The following is a 20,216-nucleotide window of genomic DNA, read 5'->3' as shown; positions in this document are numbered from 1 at the left end:
CATCTGTGGGAGGGGGAACACGAGGGAAGGGAACCACGGGGATGGGAAGTGCTCTTTCCTGCTATCTGAGCTGCAGCAGAGTCTGCTAGCTGTCTGCTCTGACCTACAAGGTGGTTTTTAAAATTTTTTAATTTGCTTAAGACAGGGTCATTTAAACTTCAGGAGCCATGCTCCCAAACTAAGCGATAAATTTAAAAGGCCGTGTACATGTTTTTGTTATTGGCCCAGACTACGTAAGACCCCAAGACGCTGGCGAATGGGAAAGAGCACAGAGGGTCTTTAGGAAGGGCTCTGCTCCTGGGCCTCTGCCTGGGTTAGCTCCAAAGGGTGGGGGGATGAGACCTCCCCTCCAGGGGCTTGAGTAGCTGAGAGCAGAAAGGACCATGCTGCCGTCTGTCTGAGCCCTTGTGTGTGTCTCCTGGGCCATGATGGCAGGGGCCGGAGAGGGGAGGCTACAGCATGGGGCAGGGGCGCAGCCAGAGTGGTGTGGGAGAGCAAGGGGACTTTCTGATGTCTCTGAGACTGAAGTTGAAGTAACTGAGGAAGGGAGCCAGCGATCCAGAAGGTCTCGTGGTTCAAGGAGAAGATATGAGACCAACAGCAGCCTGCTCATGTGGCTGGAGACCACCGGGAACGAGGAACCTGGGCAGAGGGCCTGCCTTAGCTGCACAGGGTGGTTTGTACACACTACCTGCTGGGAGGGCTGTTTAAACTTGCTGCTGCATGTCCAGAAGCAGATACAGAATAGAGTTCCTTGAAAACGAGCAAAAGTACACCAAGGGAGTAGGTACCTGGGCTCTGGGTCATTTTTCACAGCCCCCTACGGGCTCACATCCTTGAATTCCTGCACCTTGCCTACTCATTGACACCTGTGGGCCCTCATCTTGGACTCGGCTCTACTTTGCATCCCTGCTAGGATTAGCTGATCCCCACTGCTGAGTCTGGTTGCTCCCCATTGTGCACTCATCCATGCCCAAAGCCCTGGCATCCTGTTCACATGCCCTCTGCTATCTCACCTCATGCTGCTCTGTCTTTGGCTTCCCTATGCCCACCCTGGTGCTGACAGATTGAAGAAACCCCGACCCCTCTGCAGCCAGAGAATATATTCTAAGCGTAGCTCTAGCCAAATAGCAGACCCGTGATTATGAAGCAATATGGTTCTCAGGCCACTCTGACTTACATGCAGGAAATAGAACAATATCCACAGTGGTTCTTTTGCTGTATCCTATCTGCTACATGGGAATTCTGAGAGATATGTATGCCAAGATCTGGTCCTCTTGGCGACCACCATTTTCTTTCTTGTTTACTCTGGCTGGCAGTGATACTGTCCTCTCATTGCTGGCAACCTGGAAGTGCATCCATGACCTTGAAACCTGCTGAGGGCCCACACTTGCTGGAGCAAGTTTGAACCCACCAACATTAATGTCTGTGCCAGGGGCACTAGTGACTGCATTGAAGGGATGAAGGTGAAGTGCTATCTCCATTGCTGGCAATGATGCTTGTTGGGGGTTTAATTGTGTCCCCCAAAAGATATCATATCTTAACCCCTGGTACCTGTGAATGTAACCTTATTTGCAGATAGGGTCTTTGTGGATGTGTCTAAGATGTAAATTGAGACAAGGTGATACTGGAATGGAGTGGGCCCTCAATCCCATATGACTGTTGTCCTTATAAGATAGACACGTGGGGGAGAGCACCAGGTGAAGACAGCGGCAGAATTGGAATGATGCATGCAGAAACTGAGCATTGCTGGCAGGAACCAGAAGCTGGCAGGGAGGCATGGAGACTGCCCAGTGCCAGCCCTGCCAGCTGCTGCATGGCCTGCGCACCCCCCCATCCCCCCGATCCTCCAGCATTACAGAGAAATGCTCACCCCGCTTTTATTTGGTCCTTTATTGCACCCCCCCCCTTTTCCCTAGGATTCAGGTTCACACTCATGGGGGCCAGGCCAAGGTGACATCTTATGAGTGGTGACACCTGCTGGACCAGAACAGCTCATGTCCTGAGCTTCCCGGTCACCCCAGAGCCAGCATGGAACTGTCTCTCCGAGATGAGCTCTCCCCTCAGCAGCCTCGCTGTGCCCCAGGGTTAACATGTAAACTTACAAGTCATGTTGAGCTTTTTACACTTGCATGTTACTAATTAGAAATTGATTTCTCCTGTGAAGAAAACATATACCCAAAACAGCTCTTAGCCCACAGAGAAGCCGAGGGTCAGGAAAAATCAGGAATCAAAATCTGCAAAAGAAAACAGAAACTTCAATTTAGCTCAGGGCTGAATTGCGCTTAGACCTCTCTGGTCCTCACCCTGCCCACCCTGGGCTAGAGCCTTCCCAGGAAGGAGGGTATAGGAAAGTGCCATAGCATAGACACCCCCCCCCCCCCCCCCCGCCTAGGCTCCCTGCACATCTGTCCACTTTACCTTATGGTCTCAGCTTGTACGGCCCACAGCATCCCTCAAAGGCAAGACAGGCCTCAGATATGTGGACAGAGTGGACTTGGGAGTGAGGGTCAAGGTTAGCAAAGCTGGGGCTCTCCCTGATTGTCCTCATAACAGGGACCCTGGGTTAGAGGACATTTGAGGGTCCTCATTGGCATCACAGTGTCTACAGCTCGCCTTGGGTGATAATCATGGCCAGGAGGGTGGACATGGGCAGGAACAGGGAGCTGGCCTTATTGACTGGGCTGGGGTCCAGAGCAGGTGAAGAGAGCTGGAGACAGGAAGTGCTGATCCCAATTCAAGCATCCTTTCCAAACTTCGCTGATTGAGCATCATCCCCTTAAAGGCCTCAGGCAAATTCCAGGAAAGCCAGCAGCCTCTTTTATGGCGATGCTGTGACACAGGGAATTCCACAGCAGCAGCCACACCATGGCTCCAAGGGCAGCTGCTCACCAAGCCCTTTCCACGTTATGTTCTGAGTGGTTTCCCTCAGCTAGAACATTCCACTCAGTGAGGTTAGGACAAAGGCAGGGGCCACACTGGCTGAAGACACCCTGGAAAAGGAATCAATGATGATAAGCTCTCTATGAATCGTCCTGTTTCTCTCTTTTTTTTTCCTTGCTTTGATTATCCTCCTCCAGAGACACTAGCTACCCAGAGAGAAAGGCCCGACGGAACAACAAACCCTCCCTCGTGCCAAAAGAGAAAAGCAGGCACATGTCTCCAGCAGGGCCCACTTGCTGTTTGCATCTGTGACGCATCCTGTCATTTCAGAACAGCTTTTTCCTGAAACAGTTCCTCTCAGCCCCTTTCTCTAGCCATTTCTTCTCAAATTTTCTGTTCACTGTTTAAATTGGGGCAGGGTGGGGCAGTGGCAGGGGAGGGGAGAAGAAGGAAAGATGAAACTGTAACCCAAAACAGGAGGCATTTCTGGTAAAATTTTCTTCACTGTCATGATCTGTCTTTCAGGGAAAAAGAAATCACCATTTTGTGCAAATGCAATCGGCTTCCCCACGCTTGACAGTGAAGAGCAACTTAAGGTGCAGGTAAACCTTTGTACTGGTTTCTAACAATAGCCTTTTAAATCAATCTGCCACCCAAAGTTTGACTGGGGCCCTCCTCCCTTGTCCTCCCTCTCCCCACCCCCAGGGTGAGGCTGAGAGGTACTGTCTGCCAAGGTCCTTGTAAACTGGCCTTTCTATGATGGTCTCTATAAAAAGGACCTTGGGTTGGAGGACAAGGGAGGGTCCCCACTCACATGACAGCTTCTAAAGCTCCCCCTGCCCTGTGCCTCCAAGTCTTGATGGTTCCAGGAATCCTCACATTCTTCTACCTCAGGGCCAGTGACTTACCATGGCCACCGGCACCTTCCCCAGAATGAAGACTGCTTTGTCCAGTTCTCTTTGTTTGGATGTCTATGTCCCAGGGGAATGATATTCATCCCAAAGTCCTCGCCAGCTTTCTCCCCAGGGGGCTCAAGGATTCTCATGCAAATAGCCTGTCCTGCTAGGTCAGAGCTCCCAGTGGATGAGCAGGTTCACCTCCCAGCTCTCTGCTCTGGGCTGGAGAAGGGGAGATATTTATAGACTTCTGAATCTTCCTGGATCCCAGTCATAAACTCTTCCAGATGACACAGTTATGTAGTAACCCACATAGCTAAGCAATTGTATGGTGTGTATAAAAGAATTGAAAAAAATTTTCAACTGTCCTCAAAAGGTTGTGGAGAGATAACAAATGAATTTCTCTTTATAGTTCCTAACACCTGTTCTCTCCCCAAGGCAGTGAGGCACCTGATTCCTCATGGTAAGTGGTCAACTAGAATTGGGGAGAGCCTCTCTCTGGTCTTAGCCTCACACCCTGAGTGGGAGGTGCCGGTTAAGAGTGGGAGAGAGCTGATGGGATTACAAGGCTGGGAATAAAAACCTCTCCTGAACCTAAACTCACTGATTTCTTAGTTTTATGAAACAGTGTTCTTGAGAAACATCAGCAGGAAAGGGCAAGTATATAGGTAATAACCCCAAGGCCAAAATTCAAACCAACTGTTCCATGCAATGGCTGACAGATTATTAACAAAACTCCAGCCTCAACTGATATAGCAACTAGGGTTTCTGGGTGTCACGCAAGTAGCACACAAACATGAAGCTCAAGATGATTCAGAAAAATATTGATATCTGTATATATGTAACATTACATATCCTATATAATAAAAGCCCAATATGCAAATCGTCTGAATGGTGGAACTACCGATGCAATGACTGGTGGCTATGATGCACACTGACCACCAGGGGGCAGATGCTCAATGCAGGAGCTGCCCCTATCCTGTAGGCCCCAGGCCAGCCTAGGTGGGTGTCAGCGGGGGTGGGGTGGCCCCGATCGCCCCACCGGTCACCCCACAGATCAGCCCTGATTGCCAGCCAGCCCTAAGGGCCCTCTCCATGCACAAATTTCGTGCACTGGGCCTCTAGTTATTAAATAATATTTAATAAATAGTAATACATAATATTATTGCACTTTAAAAATATCCAACATATAGAAATTATATATATGTACATGCTTCTTCATACATATGTATGTTTGCTAATAAGCCCTCAGCTAGGATCATGAAGTCAGGTGTCAGGTTTACAATTTAGCAGTCACTCTCTAAGCCAGAGCACAGAAGAGATTCCCAGATGGGGCGGTTCCCTGGGATAGTTTTCCTTTTCCCAGATCCAGTAGCTGCAGAGACTCATGGGCACTCAGGGACCCTGCGCAGCGGGGAAGGCAGCTGCAGAACAGACACGGGGTACTGAAGGAGGTGGCAGGAGCAAGGTCAAAAGTAACACCCGTGACCTGCTGGATGGAAAAGAGGGTAGATTCTGGATTCCAAGCACCACCCCTGGAGTGGACCTGAGACTCCATCTTCAGCTCACTCCATTGCGACCACATGCAGACTGGGCAGGGGATTCTGTGACCTCAGCCCCAGTAGCAGGAGTCTGGGATAAAAGCCAGGCTTGTCCCAAAGGACCAGTCAACTTCCATCCTCAGAACTGTTGCACTTTCCTTGCAGAGAGCTGCTAATGGGTATTTGATGGCTGTTGTTTTTGCAGCAAGAACCAGGACAGCAACAACAATAAGATTTCAACATCGCCCTGGAGATTGTGCTCTGCACGGGACAAGACAAAGATGTAAAGCTCCATGTCTGCTGGCCTCGGTACCTGAATGTTAAGGACACGCATGAAGGGCTTGGGAAAGGCACAAAGATTCGTAAAGTCCAGGATAGGTGATCAGAAGACTAAGCATTTTGTGTTGGTTGGATTTTTAAAATTTATTTTTTGTCTATTTAGGGGGCATTTTGTGAAAGAGTAAATCTGGAGGCAGAATCTGAAGGTGGGTAAGACTGGATGGGATTTGAATTCCATAATTACGACTCTAATTTCTGCAGTCAGCTCAAGGCTCTGTTGCCTGCTCTTGCACACACCCCGCTCCCTCCCTCCCCCCCTCCCGCCCCGCACACTATACAGCGCAAAGCCAAGTCGGATGGATCCTTAGTGGGTTAGGGTGTTATATAAGCCCTGGGCGGGCGGGGAATTTTTTTTTTCTTTTTCCTGTGTGTTCCAGCAGCGGCGGCAGCAGCGGCGGCAGCAGCGGCGGCAGCAGCAGCAGCACAGAGTGGCTCAGGTTGATTTAGAATCCGGATGACAGTGGCCTGGCGCGAGCCCACAGCTGACGAAAGCTGCTTCTCCCGCTCGGTTTCCATGGAGACGAGCGAGCGCGGCCGCGGCGGCGGGGCTGTCAGCGCGCGCGGCGGCGGCGCGGCCGCGGGGGTCTGCAGGAGGAAGGAGGAGGCCGGTGCCGGGACCCTCGCGGCAGACATGGACTTGCCTTGTGATTGTGCTGCCGGAACTCCGGCCTCCGAGCAGCCGTCGGGGAAGATTAACAAAGCTGCTTTCAAATTATTCAAGAAGAGGAAATCGGGTGGCACCATGCCCAGCATATTTGGGGTCAAAAACAAAGGGGATGGGAAAGGCGCGGGTCCGCCGGGCATGGTGAGGAGCAGGACCCACGACGGACTAGCCGAGGTGGTGGTGCTGGAGGGCGGCAGAAAGGAGGAGCCGCGCGGCGGGGGCGACGGCGGCGGTGGCGGGGGTGACCGCGGCGGGGGTCGGCCGAACCCCGGCCCCCCCAGAGCCGCCGGGCCGGGCGTGGGCTCGCTGGCCAGCAGCTCTGTGGCTAAGTCGCACAGCTTCTTCTCCCTTTTGAAAAAGAACGGGAGGTCGGAACCTGGCAGAGGGGACGCGGGAGATGCCGGCAAGGCTGGCGGCAAACAAAAGAGGGGGCTGCGAGGGCTCTTCAGCAGCGTGCGCTGGCACAGGAAGGACAAGCGCGGCAAGGAGGGGGAGCGCGGGGCGCGCTCGGGGGGCCCGGCCGGCCTCGCCCTGCCGGGGTCGCTCACGGCCAGCCTGGAGTGCGTCACGGAGGAAGCGCCCCGACCCGCGTTCGCGCCGGAGAACCCGAGCAGGGACGCGCCGCCAGACCCAGCAGGTGAGCCCGGAGTGGGAGAGCCGGCGCCGGCCTCCGCCGAGCGCCCCGAAGTGCCCCGCGGCCGAGAGGCCGAGGGCCCCGGCGCCCCGACCGCCAGCGGCGCCCCGGGAGAGGACGCCCCGGGGCCCCGGCGCGCCGAGGATCCCCGGGCACCCCCCGAGCTGGGCGCTGGGCAGGTGCGGCCGGCCGAGGATACCTCCAGGACAGGTGACGTTCCGATAAAGACCGTCCCCCTTGTCGACTCCGACTGTGGCAGCGGCCGGGCGTCTGCCGTCCCTGACCCTTCCTCTGTTGATCCGCCCTCAGACCCATCGACCGATCGTATTTGTTTGATGTTTTCTGACGTGACTTCACTGAAAAGCTTTGACTCTCTTACAGGCTGTGGAGATATTATTGCAGACCAAGAGGACGAGGCAGGGCCCAGCTGTGACAAGCATGCCCCGGGGACAGGCAAGCCAGGTGTGTCTAAAAAGAACCCCAGCGTGGTGGCCTACCAAGGAGGCGGGGAGGAGATGGCGAGCCCGGATGGGGTGGATGACACCTATCTGCAGGAATTCTGGGACATGCTCTCCCAGACTGAGGGCCAAGGACAAGGCCCTCCCGAGGGACTGGCTAAGGCCGCCGCAGCACTGGACGCCAAGGGGCCTCCCGAGACCTCCAAAGACACCCGGGGGGTCGAAGTGGCCAAGGACGTGTCCTCGGTCAAGCGCAGGAGGCTCAACCGCATTCCCATTGAGTCGCAGCCCAAGGAGGAGCCCAAGCACCTGCAGAAGGAGCAGCAAGAAGGCGTCCCCAACAGTGACGAGGGCTACTGGGATTCCACCACCCCAGGCCCCGAGGAAGACGGCACCGGCAGCGGGAAGAAGGCGGGCATCTCCAGGGATAGCTACAGCGGCGATGCGCTCTACGATCTCTACGCGGATCCGGATGGAAGCCCGGCAGCCCTTCCTGCCAACGAGGAGGCGCCCTGTGTGTCTAGGTTGAAGCCCGTGTCTCCGGGCACCATCACCTGCCCACTGCGAACACCAGGCAGTTTGCTGAAGGACTCCAAAATCCCCATCAGCGTCAAGCACCTCGCCAACCTTCCGTCCAGCCATCCCGTGGTGCACCAGCAACCAGCCAGGAGCGAGGTGCCCAGAACAAAAATCCCGGTGTCCAAAGTGCTCGTCCGCAGGGTCAGCAACCGAGGCTTGGCTGGGACCACCATCCGGGCAGCGGCCTGCCACGACAGTGCCAAAAAGTTGTGAGGTCTTTGAGGCCAAGATGGATGGACCACACGTCAAGGAATACAACTTTCCCTGGTAACCACTGAAATAAGTTCTGCTTTTCCTAAAGAAAGGCTTTGAGGACCTTCTCTGCTACAGAGCCTGGACCGAGGGTCTTTGTCCCCGCTGGGGCAGGAGACACTAGAGAGGGGATCCACACTGCACATGGGAGTCTCCTCCCCAAGATAAGTCCCTGGGAATTATTTTCAAGCACTTTTTTTTTTCTTTTTAAAAAATATGTTTTCTGTCTTTTTTCTTTAATGCACTGAATACTTGGAAGTCATCTTTACTTGCCTTTTCAGAAAGAGGACTCAACCAAATCGAAGTAAGTGTCAGGCCATGATGTTTGGCCATGCCAGGGTCCAGAGGTCTGGAGGAGCCACTGCAAGAACCAGAAGAGTCCTCCTCTTCCATGATCCTTCTCTTCCCCCTCCCCTTCCCCTTCCAGGGGGTGGGGTGGGGGGCGGGCAGGGAAGACCCTTTGCTGTATGGAAAACACCTAGGAAGCTGGGAAAAAAAACACCCCAAAACAACCAGAACAGGTATTTACCCGATGAGCAGAGGGCATCATTGATTGGCAGAAAATTTTCCTAGTTTCAGTTGCGAGGTATGCAAATAGGTAAATATCTACCACTGGGACAAGAAAGAAGAGTTTTGGGTTGATCATTTGTTTGGGGAGAAAAATGCTCAGCAGAGCAGGTTTTTTCCTTTTTGTTGTTTTCCCACCCCGTGCAGAAATCAGGACTAGGGAAAGATTTCGTTACATGCCAACAGACCCAACATTGCAGCATTTATCAACTGTCACTTTTTCATGTGTAGATAATGCATCTTTTACCGTTTATCCAGCTGTTAACATTTTATAATCTGTTCGTAACCTCAAGTTTAAAACCTGGTTTTATAGCTAAATATGGTAACTGTCCCCAAACCATTGATATTCTTTTATGTGCCGTAACCTGCAGCAATTCTGTTTTTGTTTTATATGGGTTCTCTGGCTTTCAGTGCACAAACAAACAAACAAAACTATTGTGTTGCTGTTTCAGAGCATTGGTTCTGCCTTGTCTTGGTAGGAGTCTGTTTCTTACACAAAATCTTGATTTTTCAGAGATTTTACCTTTGTTATAAAAAATTTTGGATTTAACCGTCCCTCAATATGGGGATTCTAAAGTGAGGAACACACAACAAACAACAATAGAAAAATATAGTTTTTCATATCATTAGACTTCTGCTTTATAGACTTATGACTGAGACAGGTTATGTTCAGAATATAACACTGGCAAGCTTACATATCATAAACACTTTATGCCGAGATTTTTTGAAAAGTGGCTTACTTTGTGTACATTCTCTATTATTTGAGATGAAATATTTATTTCAGAAAGGGTTCCCCTATGCCTCGGTAGTTTGAATTATAAACTGAAGCAGTTCCTAGAATACTATTAGGGTCTAATGATTCTACAACAGTGTCTGAAATGCACTTCAGAGCATTTAATCAAGAGACCAGAGTTTCTGCTAGGAAGTGACTCATGGTGTCAGGAAGATAGGCATATTCAAGGGAGACTACACATGTAAATGACATCAACACTTCTATATAACTTTCGTTTTTCCAGAGATTGCCTAAGTAATGAACTGATATTACATGTTTTTTAAGTTTGTTTTCTGTAAAGGAAAGAATAAGACAAGTATACGAAAGCCTATTTGAATAATATGAATGAAGTAACAAAATAGTCATCAAAGGAAAACAAATTTGAGGCAGTTTTAAAATCTCCATTTTAAATCTGCAGCGATTCGGTTAGAAGAGGTGGTAGACATTTGCCAAATTTTTTGTTAGATTACTGGCTTTTATTGCATTGTGTCAGATTCTTAGTGTTATTTCAAAGTAATGTTTCATTTTCTTGTGTCTATAGATGAGGTCCTATATTCAGGCATAGCCTTAAGAACTCTGAATACATCATTAGGAATTCATACAGCAACTCACACTCACACGTGCTAATGCACTCAACTGTGCACAAACTAACAAAGGCATCTACTGTAAAATTGGAAGTTGAAGTATTTGAAATGTTTTCTGTCTTGAGAAATGAATTTAAATTTGACTTAATGCTGACAGTACTATTTAGGCTCAAAAAACATTCATTTTCCCCTAGTGAATGGAAAGAACATAAATTTTATTCCTAACTGTAAAATGAAGCATCTTTATTTTCTTTTTGTGAATTTTCTTGCAAGGATTATATTTCCTCAGTGAGAATACATGGCAAAGGTATGATTGTTCATTTGTTCAGTTGTACAGGAAAGTTGGGAGTACCTGAAGTATTGATGAGAATACTGTAATAGTAAAGGCAATCTATTTATTTTGTAAGCACTGGGACAAACTATTTTTACTTTCACAGATTTGGGGCTTATTTCTGTATTTACACTGCTATTTTGTGTTTTTTTTTTTATATATATAAGTAAAGGAAAATGGCAGCAAAGTGTATTTCCTCTGACCTGTCCATTAACCATTTATACAAGATTGAAAACATGTTTTCTACTCTTTTTTCCATTTTTTTCTCTATATCTTTAAGAATTCCACATACACCAGTCAAATGAAGGATTCAGGCAATGAATTAAATGCCTTCAGTCACTTGATGGGAAATCAGGACCAGTGTAGGAAGAGGGTGTCCTTAACCTTTTCCAACCGTAGACAAGGGGTCAGAGCTGTTTGTTTGTGTTTTTGTTTGTTTGGTGCCAAGGGCTATTTTTATCCATTCATGTTCATGGAGAGTGGACTTTTAAAAAGAATTTTAACAGATTTCCATTTCAATGATTATTAATGCATTATCTAATTTGGCCATATTTCCTGATTTTTTTTTTTTTTAAAGGAAAGGATTGGAGATGGGCTGATGACACCTTTCCCGAGTATGATTCTGAGATGCTTGGCTGACTAGTCCCTGTGGTGAAAAAGCTAGCCAAATTAGAAAACAAAAAGTCAAATCAATTGTTGGCTCTGAATTTATTGGTCAGTGTAATAGCTCTGCACAAAGACGGCCTGATTTTGGTATCTACATTACACAGACAGTACTTGAACCACTGTGCTTGGTGCTATCGGTGGTTGATGCTTTTATTCTCCCATTAGCACCAATAAGGAGAAATTTTACTGCAGCATTTTGAATAATTACAAGAGAAAGTAGATCTTTACTATTTCATCTAATAACAACAATGGAATATAGGACATTAAGGATTTTTTTTGGATACCTTTTCCACAAATTATCTGCCTACTTAAAAACTAAGTGTTTAACATCTATGAAGGTGACAACTATTGAGTTTAAAGGGTTTACTAATTAATTGCAGAACTAGTTTTCAAGTATTTGCATTTAAATGAAAATTCAAATAGCCCTTTCCCCACATAGTTATCAAGGTAAAAGGATATATTAGATATCAAGATTTCTTTGAACTTTCTAAGAGTTTTCATTATTGATATCTTAGATTAATTTTCAGAGACTCTTTAACTTTGTAGGGAGAGGTTGAGTAATGGAACTTTCTGTCTTCTCACTTTGTTTCCATCATGTTTGCTTCATGCCCTCAGATAATAATAATGGGATCTTTCTCATGATTTAGCGCCTTTTGATATTTGCGTTGTGGAACTCATTTCCTGGGTTTAGTTATTCTAGATTTCTCTCCTGATGATGATTATCTGGACTTGGCCCCTGTGCTTGACTGCTACTGAGACATGTTCTAGTACATTCACATATACTTTGCTACCCTTATTGTCATGAAGCTAATTTAGGAATTGTTATACTCTTAAAAATAAGGAAGAAAAAACATCACAGTCACCTTCTATCACCATTGAGGATGGCCAATCCAAAGTTCCTGGATGAAATGAGAGGAGGCACCCAAATACTTCAGTCTAATCCTGTTTCCCTTCCCCTTCTCCAGGCAGACCAACGTGTGAATAACAGTTCTTATTTAGGGATTTTCAATTCGTTACATGAAAAAATTTATGAAACAGTTTGAAACCAAAAGGCTAGTATGGCAGACTATCGTTTAAAATATATATATTGATTTCAGAGAGGAAGGGAGAAGGAGAGAGAGATAGAAACATCTATGATAAGAGAGAATCATTGACTGGCTGGCTGCCTCCTGCCCACCTCCTACTGGGGGTGGAGCCCGCATCCCAGGCATGTGCCCTTGACGGGAATGAAATAGGGACCCTTCAGTCCACAGGCCAATGCTCTAGCCACTGAGTCAAACCAGCTAGGGTGAGTCTGGTATTTTAATATAGCCAGTGTGGGCAATAAGAAGCAAACATTTTCCTTCATAAAAAAAAGCAATGTAACATTGTCAGGTGATATGCAAATGTGGTCCTTCACCAGGGCAGTCATTGATTCTGCTACCCCTTCCTGCTCTGAAGATTTTCTGACGGCTGCCATGGATTGCTTCTCAAAGTCTTTTCACTGTGATAATGGTTTAAAGGAGACAGTTTGTTGCTGCAACGATAACCATGTAAATGGAATATTATTATCTCATTGCAGATAATGTTTTTAAGGAGTGACTCAGAATGGTAGTTTGATGATTATGGAAGGGAGTTTCTTCTCGAACTGAAAAAGGAAAGACTAAAATAGTCACAAAGCCTGAAACTGGGCATATTTTATGATGGATATTTACTTTAATTCAATGCAACACATATTCATGGGCATATACTGCAGCAAATACTTAATAAAAATCCATTGGAATTCACACATAGCTATACTATAATTGGACATATCCATTAAAAATGCTTTTATTTTGGTTTAACATTTTTTTTTATTTTCTTTTTTTGTATTTGTTGCCTATAGTTGGTGGGGTGGAGCAGAATGGGGTGCGTTTGAACAAGGGTGGTATGTATTAAGCCACATAGTAGTTACAACAATGATTAACAGTTGTTGAGTACTTACTGAGTGCCAGTGACTGCTAGGAGCTTTAAAAGTCATTATTTAGGCCTCTTAAGAGCCATATAGTTTAGGTAATATTACCTCCCTTATATGAGATCTTTAATTCATCCTTTTTGTTTGTTTCTATCCCATTCCATCTCCCCTCCCCCAATTTCTTCTAGTCTCTGGGACAGGGATCTAAATTCTTTAGTGATTTATGATAATACCAGAGCTGAGAACTGCTTAGTGTCATTACCAACTTACTTTCAATAGGAAAAAAGCTAACCCATGTCAAGAGGCTGGAAATTGGTTTTGTGTCTGAGATGATGGTGCTCAGGTCACTGATAAGGAAACCTGCCCCGTGGTGCAGTCTGTCTTCCTTTGGAGATATCCTCTCCTTCTGGACAGAAGTATGGACAGAAATCTTTTCTGTTGTCATGGTGACACTTCTTCCCTGACAGGATGTCAGTCATTCCAAGCATGTTTCATTTGTTCTGAATGTTCTCTGTTTAGATAATAACTAGCTGGATAATCCCTTGATACAATTCTGAACTTCAGAGATAAACTGGCTTTTTCAAAAGTAGTGCATCCTACCTTCTATCTACAGCCATTGAAGCCTAGCCAATATTTTCTGATTCATTCATTCAATTAATAAATATTGCATATTTATTTTCCATCACTGTGAACTTGAACATTTTATATTAAAATAACTAACATACTGTGCTGGGATGGTGCTCTGTGCTTTTCTTCCCATTGTGATCTCCAGTGCTCACAAGAAACAGGCAAGTGAGTATTGGCTCCGTTCTACAGAGGAAGAAAACCATGCTCACAAAGGTGAAATATCTTGTTCACGTCACCCACGTAATAGGTAGTGGGCAGGATCTGAGCCAGAAACCTAACTCTATAGCTCATGCTTTAATTATAAATCTTTTTTTATTCACATGATTCAGTTTTTGTATAACTTAAGAAACTGAGCAAAGTTCTGAACTGCAAGAGCTAAGCCAGATATTTATGATTGTTGATACCATTAAAATAATGACTGTTTTAGCTAAAAGTGAACTTGTTATTTAAAAAAAATTACTTGATGGCTGTATACATGCAGCCATCAGGTTTTTTCTCACCTGGGCTAGCCTACTTTTGGATTATATTCACCAATTAGAGTTACATACTAGCAGATCTACATACAGCTGTTATGATATAATTGCTTTGTCAATAATAAAGCAAAAAATAATTTCAATAGTGAACCTGGCAGATTGCAACCTGAGTTTTCTTCTGCTCTGATTCTATTAAGATGCCACTCTCAGTATTTAGGGAAAATTTGTTTGAAATTGCATCACAGTGATAATCAGTGAGGATATTTTATTAATATAAGGGCTACCTACACTTGGTAAAAAAAAAAATAGACCTCATTTTAATGAGATGCAGTGAAGATTTCAGTAACAGGTGGTTGGTTATTCTATTGCATAGTGAACTGGGGTAATTTTTGGAAATTATTTAATAATTTGGTAGAGTTTCTGCTTCATGGGAGAAGATAACATTTTTTTAAACAAAATAGAACTCAGGTTACTTGTTATTAGAGACATTTAACTTGCTCAGATACACACATGGATCATTTAATAAACTCAAACAAATACTGAAAATATCTGGTCAAATTGCAGATGGGCATAGACACACAGTAAATACTCGTTAACATGTCATGAAATGGCCCTAGATAGCTTATAGGAATTACCACCCTCCTCCCCCAACTACACAGTTATTTCTAAATAAAGGAGGAGAAAGTTAACAACCTAGTAACTTAAGGTTTTTATTGCTCCCAGGGTAAATTTAACTGAACATAGATGATCTGATTGATAGTGGTAGTTTTATAAAGAATATCAGGGAAATGGTTTTAATGTTATAGGCAAGGTAAATTCCTGTCATTTTTACTTGACTCCAGCTATCTACCAGGCTCATTGCTAACTTCAGGTTTTGTCCAACTTGTTTATGTGAAATAGCTCAGTGTAATATGGGTATTTGCAGGTTATTTGAAAATAATGACAAAGAAAACCCAAATGAGAAACTCCATTCTATAATTAGTTTTCCCAAAAGTCAGGCATGTCTTTGAAGACAAGCTTTTGGCTATATTATTTTTGTGCACAGGAGAAAAAATTGTTAGTAGGTTTATAGATATTATTTTTATAATAGAATGTTAAATTCCCCCCAACATCCAACATTGTCTCCTAGAATTACTTTGTTTTTAAAACTTGTTTTAAGAAAAGATTCTAAATAGCAGTAGAGTCTTTTCTCCTTTCTCCATTCCAATGATTTAATGGGATAAATGAACCAATGTTTATATTTTTAAACTTGTAAATATTTTATTTTGCGTATTTTGTATATTTGTTGATATAATTCCATTTTGTGCATATGTATCATTGTGCATGTTTCTGTTTTTGATAGTCACTCTTCTAATGAATGTAAGAAGCTTGGACTAAGAGCACTTTTCTTGTCTCATTCAAACGTCCTAAAATGAAAATACTACACTGCCATTTTAACTGCTGTGTTTAATTCAGTCAATAAATTTTGTTGCTTCTTTACATTTAAAGTGAATTCTATTTGTTGTTATTCTTTTTCAGAATGAATTTTATTTACAGCCTTTTTGATATTTAGAATTTATACTAATGATGGCGGTGATGACAATGTGATGTGATGTGATGTGATGTGAGGTGTGTGATTGGAGGAAAGACCAATGGGAGGCCCATATTTCTTTCCACACTTTGTAAACAAGTGAAAAAGTATTGTTGGGTTTGGGCAGTTGCCTTTTTAAAAAAAAATATATTTTATTGATTTTTTTACAGAAAGGAAGGGAGAGGGATAGAGAGTTAGAAACATCAATGCAAGAGAAACATCGATCAGCTGCCTCCTGCACACCCCCTACTGCGTATGTGCCCGCAACCAAGGTACATGCCCTTGATCGGAATCGAACCTGGGACCCTTCAGTCCGCAGGCCGACGCTCTATCCACTGAGCCAAACTGGTTAGGGCTGGGCAGTTGCCTTTTGAAAAGCTTGTTCATTATTCTGACTCTGATCTGGTTTCTGAGCCTTTTACTCAGAAAATTTTCCATTCCTTATAATCCTGCGTGAAGCTGGCTAACCTGCCTGTGACTGTCAGGGAGCAGCCAGTTGGAGTCTTTCCAAGGGGTTGTTTTCTATTTTCATTTGGTTTTGGTTTTGGGGGTATCTTTTTACTTCCTATGTATAATACTTCAAAATCCATAGTATGTTGAAACTCAGTGTGAAGAATAATGAGGTTGTGCCATTTTATGTTTGAAATATCCGAATTGAAGACCACATAAATTATTTTGAGGTATACCTCCCTTAAAATAGGCTTGTTCACAAATATATCCAGAGACATTGAAGCCTGCAACAGACTGGCATATTTCAGAGGGAAAGGAGGTGGGAAGGGATTAACCAAATAACTTATATGCGTATATACATAGTTCATGGACAGACCACAGTGTGGGGAAGGCTTGGAAAGGGGGTGGGAGCAGGATGGAGGGAGACAATGTTGGGGCGAAGAGGACATCTGTAATACTTTCAACAATAAAGATTAAAAAAAATAAAAAAATAGGCTTCTTCCCACTGCAGTTGCTTACATTGCTCTTAAACACCAACAAAATTTATATTTATCTGTAGGACATAATGAGGATAGATGTCCAAAGGGAGATTTAATTAGTACAGTAAATAATTTCAATAAATATACATTAGTAGAACCACAAATAGTGAGATAGGAAACCCACAAAACCTCTCCTATTATTCTGCTACCTCTCCCCCATTCTCCCAGCCCCTCTGTCTTCCCTCTTCTTCTCTTTTCCTAGAACTAACATGGAAGGAACCTCAAAAATAACTGAACCCAATCTTGCTTTAATGAAGTGATGAGGAAACTAAAGCTCAGAGATGCTGAGAGACTTACTCTAAAGTCTTTGAAGCTGTAAAGTGTGGCAAAAAAAGACCAAGTTTGAGACCCAAAAAGAATCTGGATTTGAATTCTGGTTTGGACACTTACTGGCCCTGTAAATCCAGGCAATTTCCTTAACTTCTGTGAGGCACAGTTCCCTACTCTATAAAATGAGGATGAGATGGCATTTATGCATTTATTTATTTATTTATTTATTTTTATAAAATCAACTTTTTTAAAAAAATATATTTTATTTATTGATTTTTCACAGAGAGGAAGAGAGAGGGATAGAGAGTTAGAAACATCGATGAGAGAGAAACATTGATCAGCTGCCTCTTGCACACCTCCTACTGGGGATGTGCCCGCAACCAAGGTACATGCCCTTGGCCGGAATTGAACCTGGGACCTTTCAGTCCGCAGGCTGACACTCTATCCACTGAGCCAAACCGGTCAGGGCGAGATTGCATTTATAAGGTAGTTGTACTATTATTAATTTTCAGAAAGATAAGTGTTTAAAATAGCATGGTTTTTGTATATGTTCATTTAGCTTCTTTTGTCTTAAAGAAGACATCTATAAAAATTAAAACTTCATGGGTTGGAGTTGAAATATTCTTGAACAGAGAACTTGATGTAGAGTTGAGATGAATATTGACCTTTTTGGATTCGGGGGAGTTGCAAAACATATGCCTTGCTCATTTCTTGCTTGCAATGGATGCTTAGGTAAAAACAGGGGAACAATGGGAGTAGAGAAGGTCTTCAGTGTGTTATTCTGAGAAACATACTGAAATTAAAAGTCTTCATACAATTAGGAGAGCCTAGGGCATCGGTTCTCAACCTGTGGGGTGGGTCGCGACCCTTTGGGGGTAGAACGACTCTTTCACAGGGGTCGCCTAAGACCATCGGAAAACACATATATAATTACATATTGTTTTTGTGATTAATCACTATGCTTTAATTATGTTCAATTTGTAACAATGAAAATACATCCTGCATATCAGATATTTACATTACGATTCATAACAGTAGCAAAATTACAGTTATGAAGTAGCAACGAAAATAATTTTATGGTTGGGGGTCACCACAACATGAAGAACTGTATTAAAGGGTCGCGGCATTGGGAAGGTTGAGAACCACTGGCCTAGGGGGAAAGCTTCGCCTTGGTGAGAGAAGTAAAGGATAGTAGGTGAGTTGGTTGGGTAGTTAGTTAGCAGTTAATAGAGCAATAGTGACCAAACATAGTGCTGGTCAATCAGAATGAAGTTTACACTCCCCCAGACACTAAACAATGGGCTATAGGAGATAGCACAGCCATAACTGAAGGCAGATAGCTGGGTGGTTTAGAACCGTGGAGAGGAATCATTGGTGCATGTAACCTGAAAAAGAAAAAGTAACTATATGGACTTGAGAGATAGAGAACAATTTAAGCGAGAGGGCAATTTCTTCTGCCATTGCAAGCAAGGAATGAGCAAAGCTTGTGCTCTGAATGGGCCTAATTTCCTAAACATTTCTTACAGAGTGAGCATCCCTCTGCCCTAAGTGGGATAAGGTATTCTGGAACTTAACGATAGCACCGTTTTCATATTACAGGGCACCCACACTCAAAGCAGTCTCATCCAGTGCTAGTCAGAGAAACACCAGTGACTCTGACATTGACGAGTTGTGGGCCGCTCTGGGCATATTGGTGGATGGATGTCAGTCTCCAATGTGAGACCTCACAGGGGAGGTTTAAGTATATACACAATTTTTAACTTCTATGCTGTTTTCACTGTATGGACAACTTTAAGCTGAAGGTTTAGGATTTTAAGGAAGAAACTGAGAACCAAAGGGGAGTGAAAACATGTGTCTCCCATGGAAGAGTTTAATGTCATAACTCTAAACTGAGAGCACAAAGCAATGAAAAACTGTCCTTGACTTTTTCCCACCCACCTGTGCCGCGTACTGGCAGACTCCTGCAGCTCTAGGACATGTTAGGTGCTTATGAATCAGCAGGGATGTTGGGTGACAAGTGGTGGGTGGGGAAATGGATATTCCCAAGAAAGAACAGAAGCTGGGCGAAGACTGGGGTCCAAGGCTGCAGACACACCCTGACCTCCTCATTATTACCAGGTGGAAGCAGCAAAGTTTGTATCATGTTTCATCAGGGAATTGGGCCCTTTTAAGATCAGCCCCTATGTGTTTTTTCTGGCTTCTAGGTCTATGATTTGAGAGGTTAGTTTCCTTCTCAACTCCTAAGATTTTTATACTCCCCATGACCTGGGTAAAGGTGGCCTTTTTAGAAGTAATTGAGAGAACTTGATGGCTGCTCTCAGTGCCAGAAGCTGCCTCTGTGTTGGAATTGTTGTAAGGGAACAGAGGCACTTTTTGGAGGACTCTGGTTCTCTTGGACAGCTCAAGGATGAGAATCAGGTCCTCTGGTGGTCCCAGGTCCTATGTCATATTCTTGTTGCATCTTTCCATGTGATGAAAAACTCATATCCGTTATATGTGACAGTAAATGGAATCATGTTATTTGGTTCAGCTCAACAAATATCAAGTAATGTGTCAGGCTCTGTTCTAAGCATGGTAGGTATGAGAGAGTGAGATGTAACACTGGCTCCTTTAAGGCCACTTAAACTTCCCAATAAGCTCCCTGCATACACATCGACTGGTTGCCTCCCATACTCGCCCGACCAGGGCTGGGGATCCAACCTGCAACCCAGGTATGTGCCCTTGACCAGAAATGGAACCCGCCACACTTTGATGCATGAGCTGATGCTCTAATCACTGAACATACTGGCCAGGGCAATTATTTCCATTTTTTTAATGAAAGAGTGAGGCTTAGAGATCTTAAGTGTTTCTGGCAATACATAAAATTAGATGGAATTGAATTTTTTTTTTGGTACAGTACACTTGAAAATGCCAGACAAAATTAACTTTCACTTTTTAAATTGCATTAATGAGCCATCAAAGAAGGGAGACCAGAAGTCTCGGAATTGATGTCTGGAGGCTAAGACTCTGAGTTCTGTGGCCCAATAATGGGCTGGGGACCGTACTGCAGATAGTTACGCCCACAATCAGACTAGAGGGCTGATTTGTAGATCTTTTGAAAGATCAAGCAGGCACAATATCAGTAAGGATAAAGATTTGAGCAACACATTCGGACCCATATATAACCCTGGACCAAACAATTAGAGAAT

General features: G+C 44.5%; 1 protein-coding gene across 2 annotated transcripts; it reads left to right on the top strand.

The window, feature by feature from the left end:
• The first annotated feature begins 6,135 nt into the window (after positions 1-6,135).
• AMER2 (APC membrane recruitment protein 2) lies at positions 6,136-15,686 on the top strand. Of its 2 annotated transcripts, XM_059684005.1 has the most exons (2): positions 6,136-6,960; positions 7,339-15,686. In XM_059684005.1, exons 1-2 carry the CDS (start codon positions 6,174-6,176, stop codon positions 8,205-8,207), a joined length of 1,656 nt encoding a protein of 551 aa, XP_059539988.1. In that variant the 5' UTR covers positions 6,136-6,173; the 3' UTR covers positions 8,208-15,686. The 2 variants fall into 2 exon arrangements, with proteins under 2 accessions (XP_059539988.1, XP_059539987.1); XM_059684004.1 differs by having other exon boundaries at positions 6,136-15,686.
• Positions 15,687-20,216: the final 4,530 nt, after the last annotated feature.

Source organism: Myotis daubentonii, chromosome 2 (assembly GCF_963259705.1).
Source record: "Myotis daubentonii chromosome 2, mMyoDau2.1, whole genome shotgun sequence".
NCBI classification, from domain to species: Eukaryota; Metazoa; Chordata; class Mammalia; order Chiroptera; family Vespertilionidae; genus Myotis; species Myotis daubentonii.
This window is presented reverse-complemented; position numbering and strand designations above follow the sequence as displayed.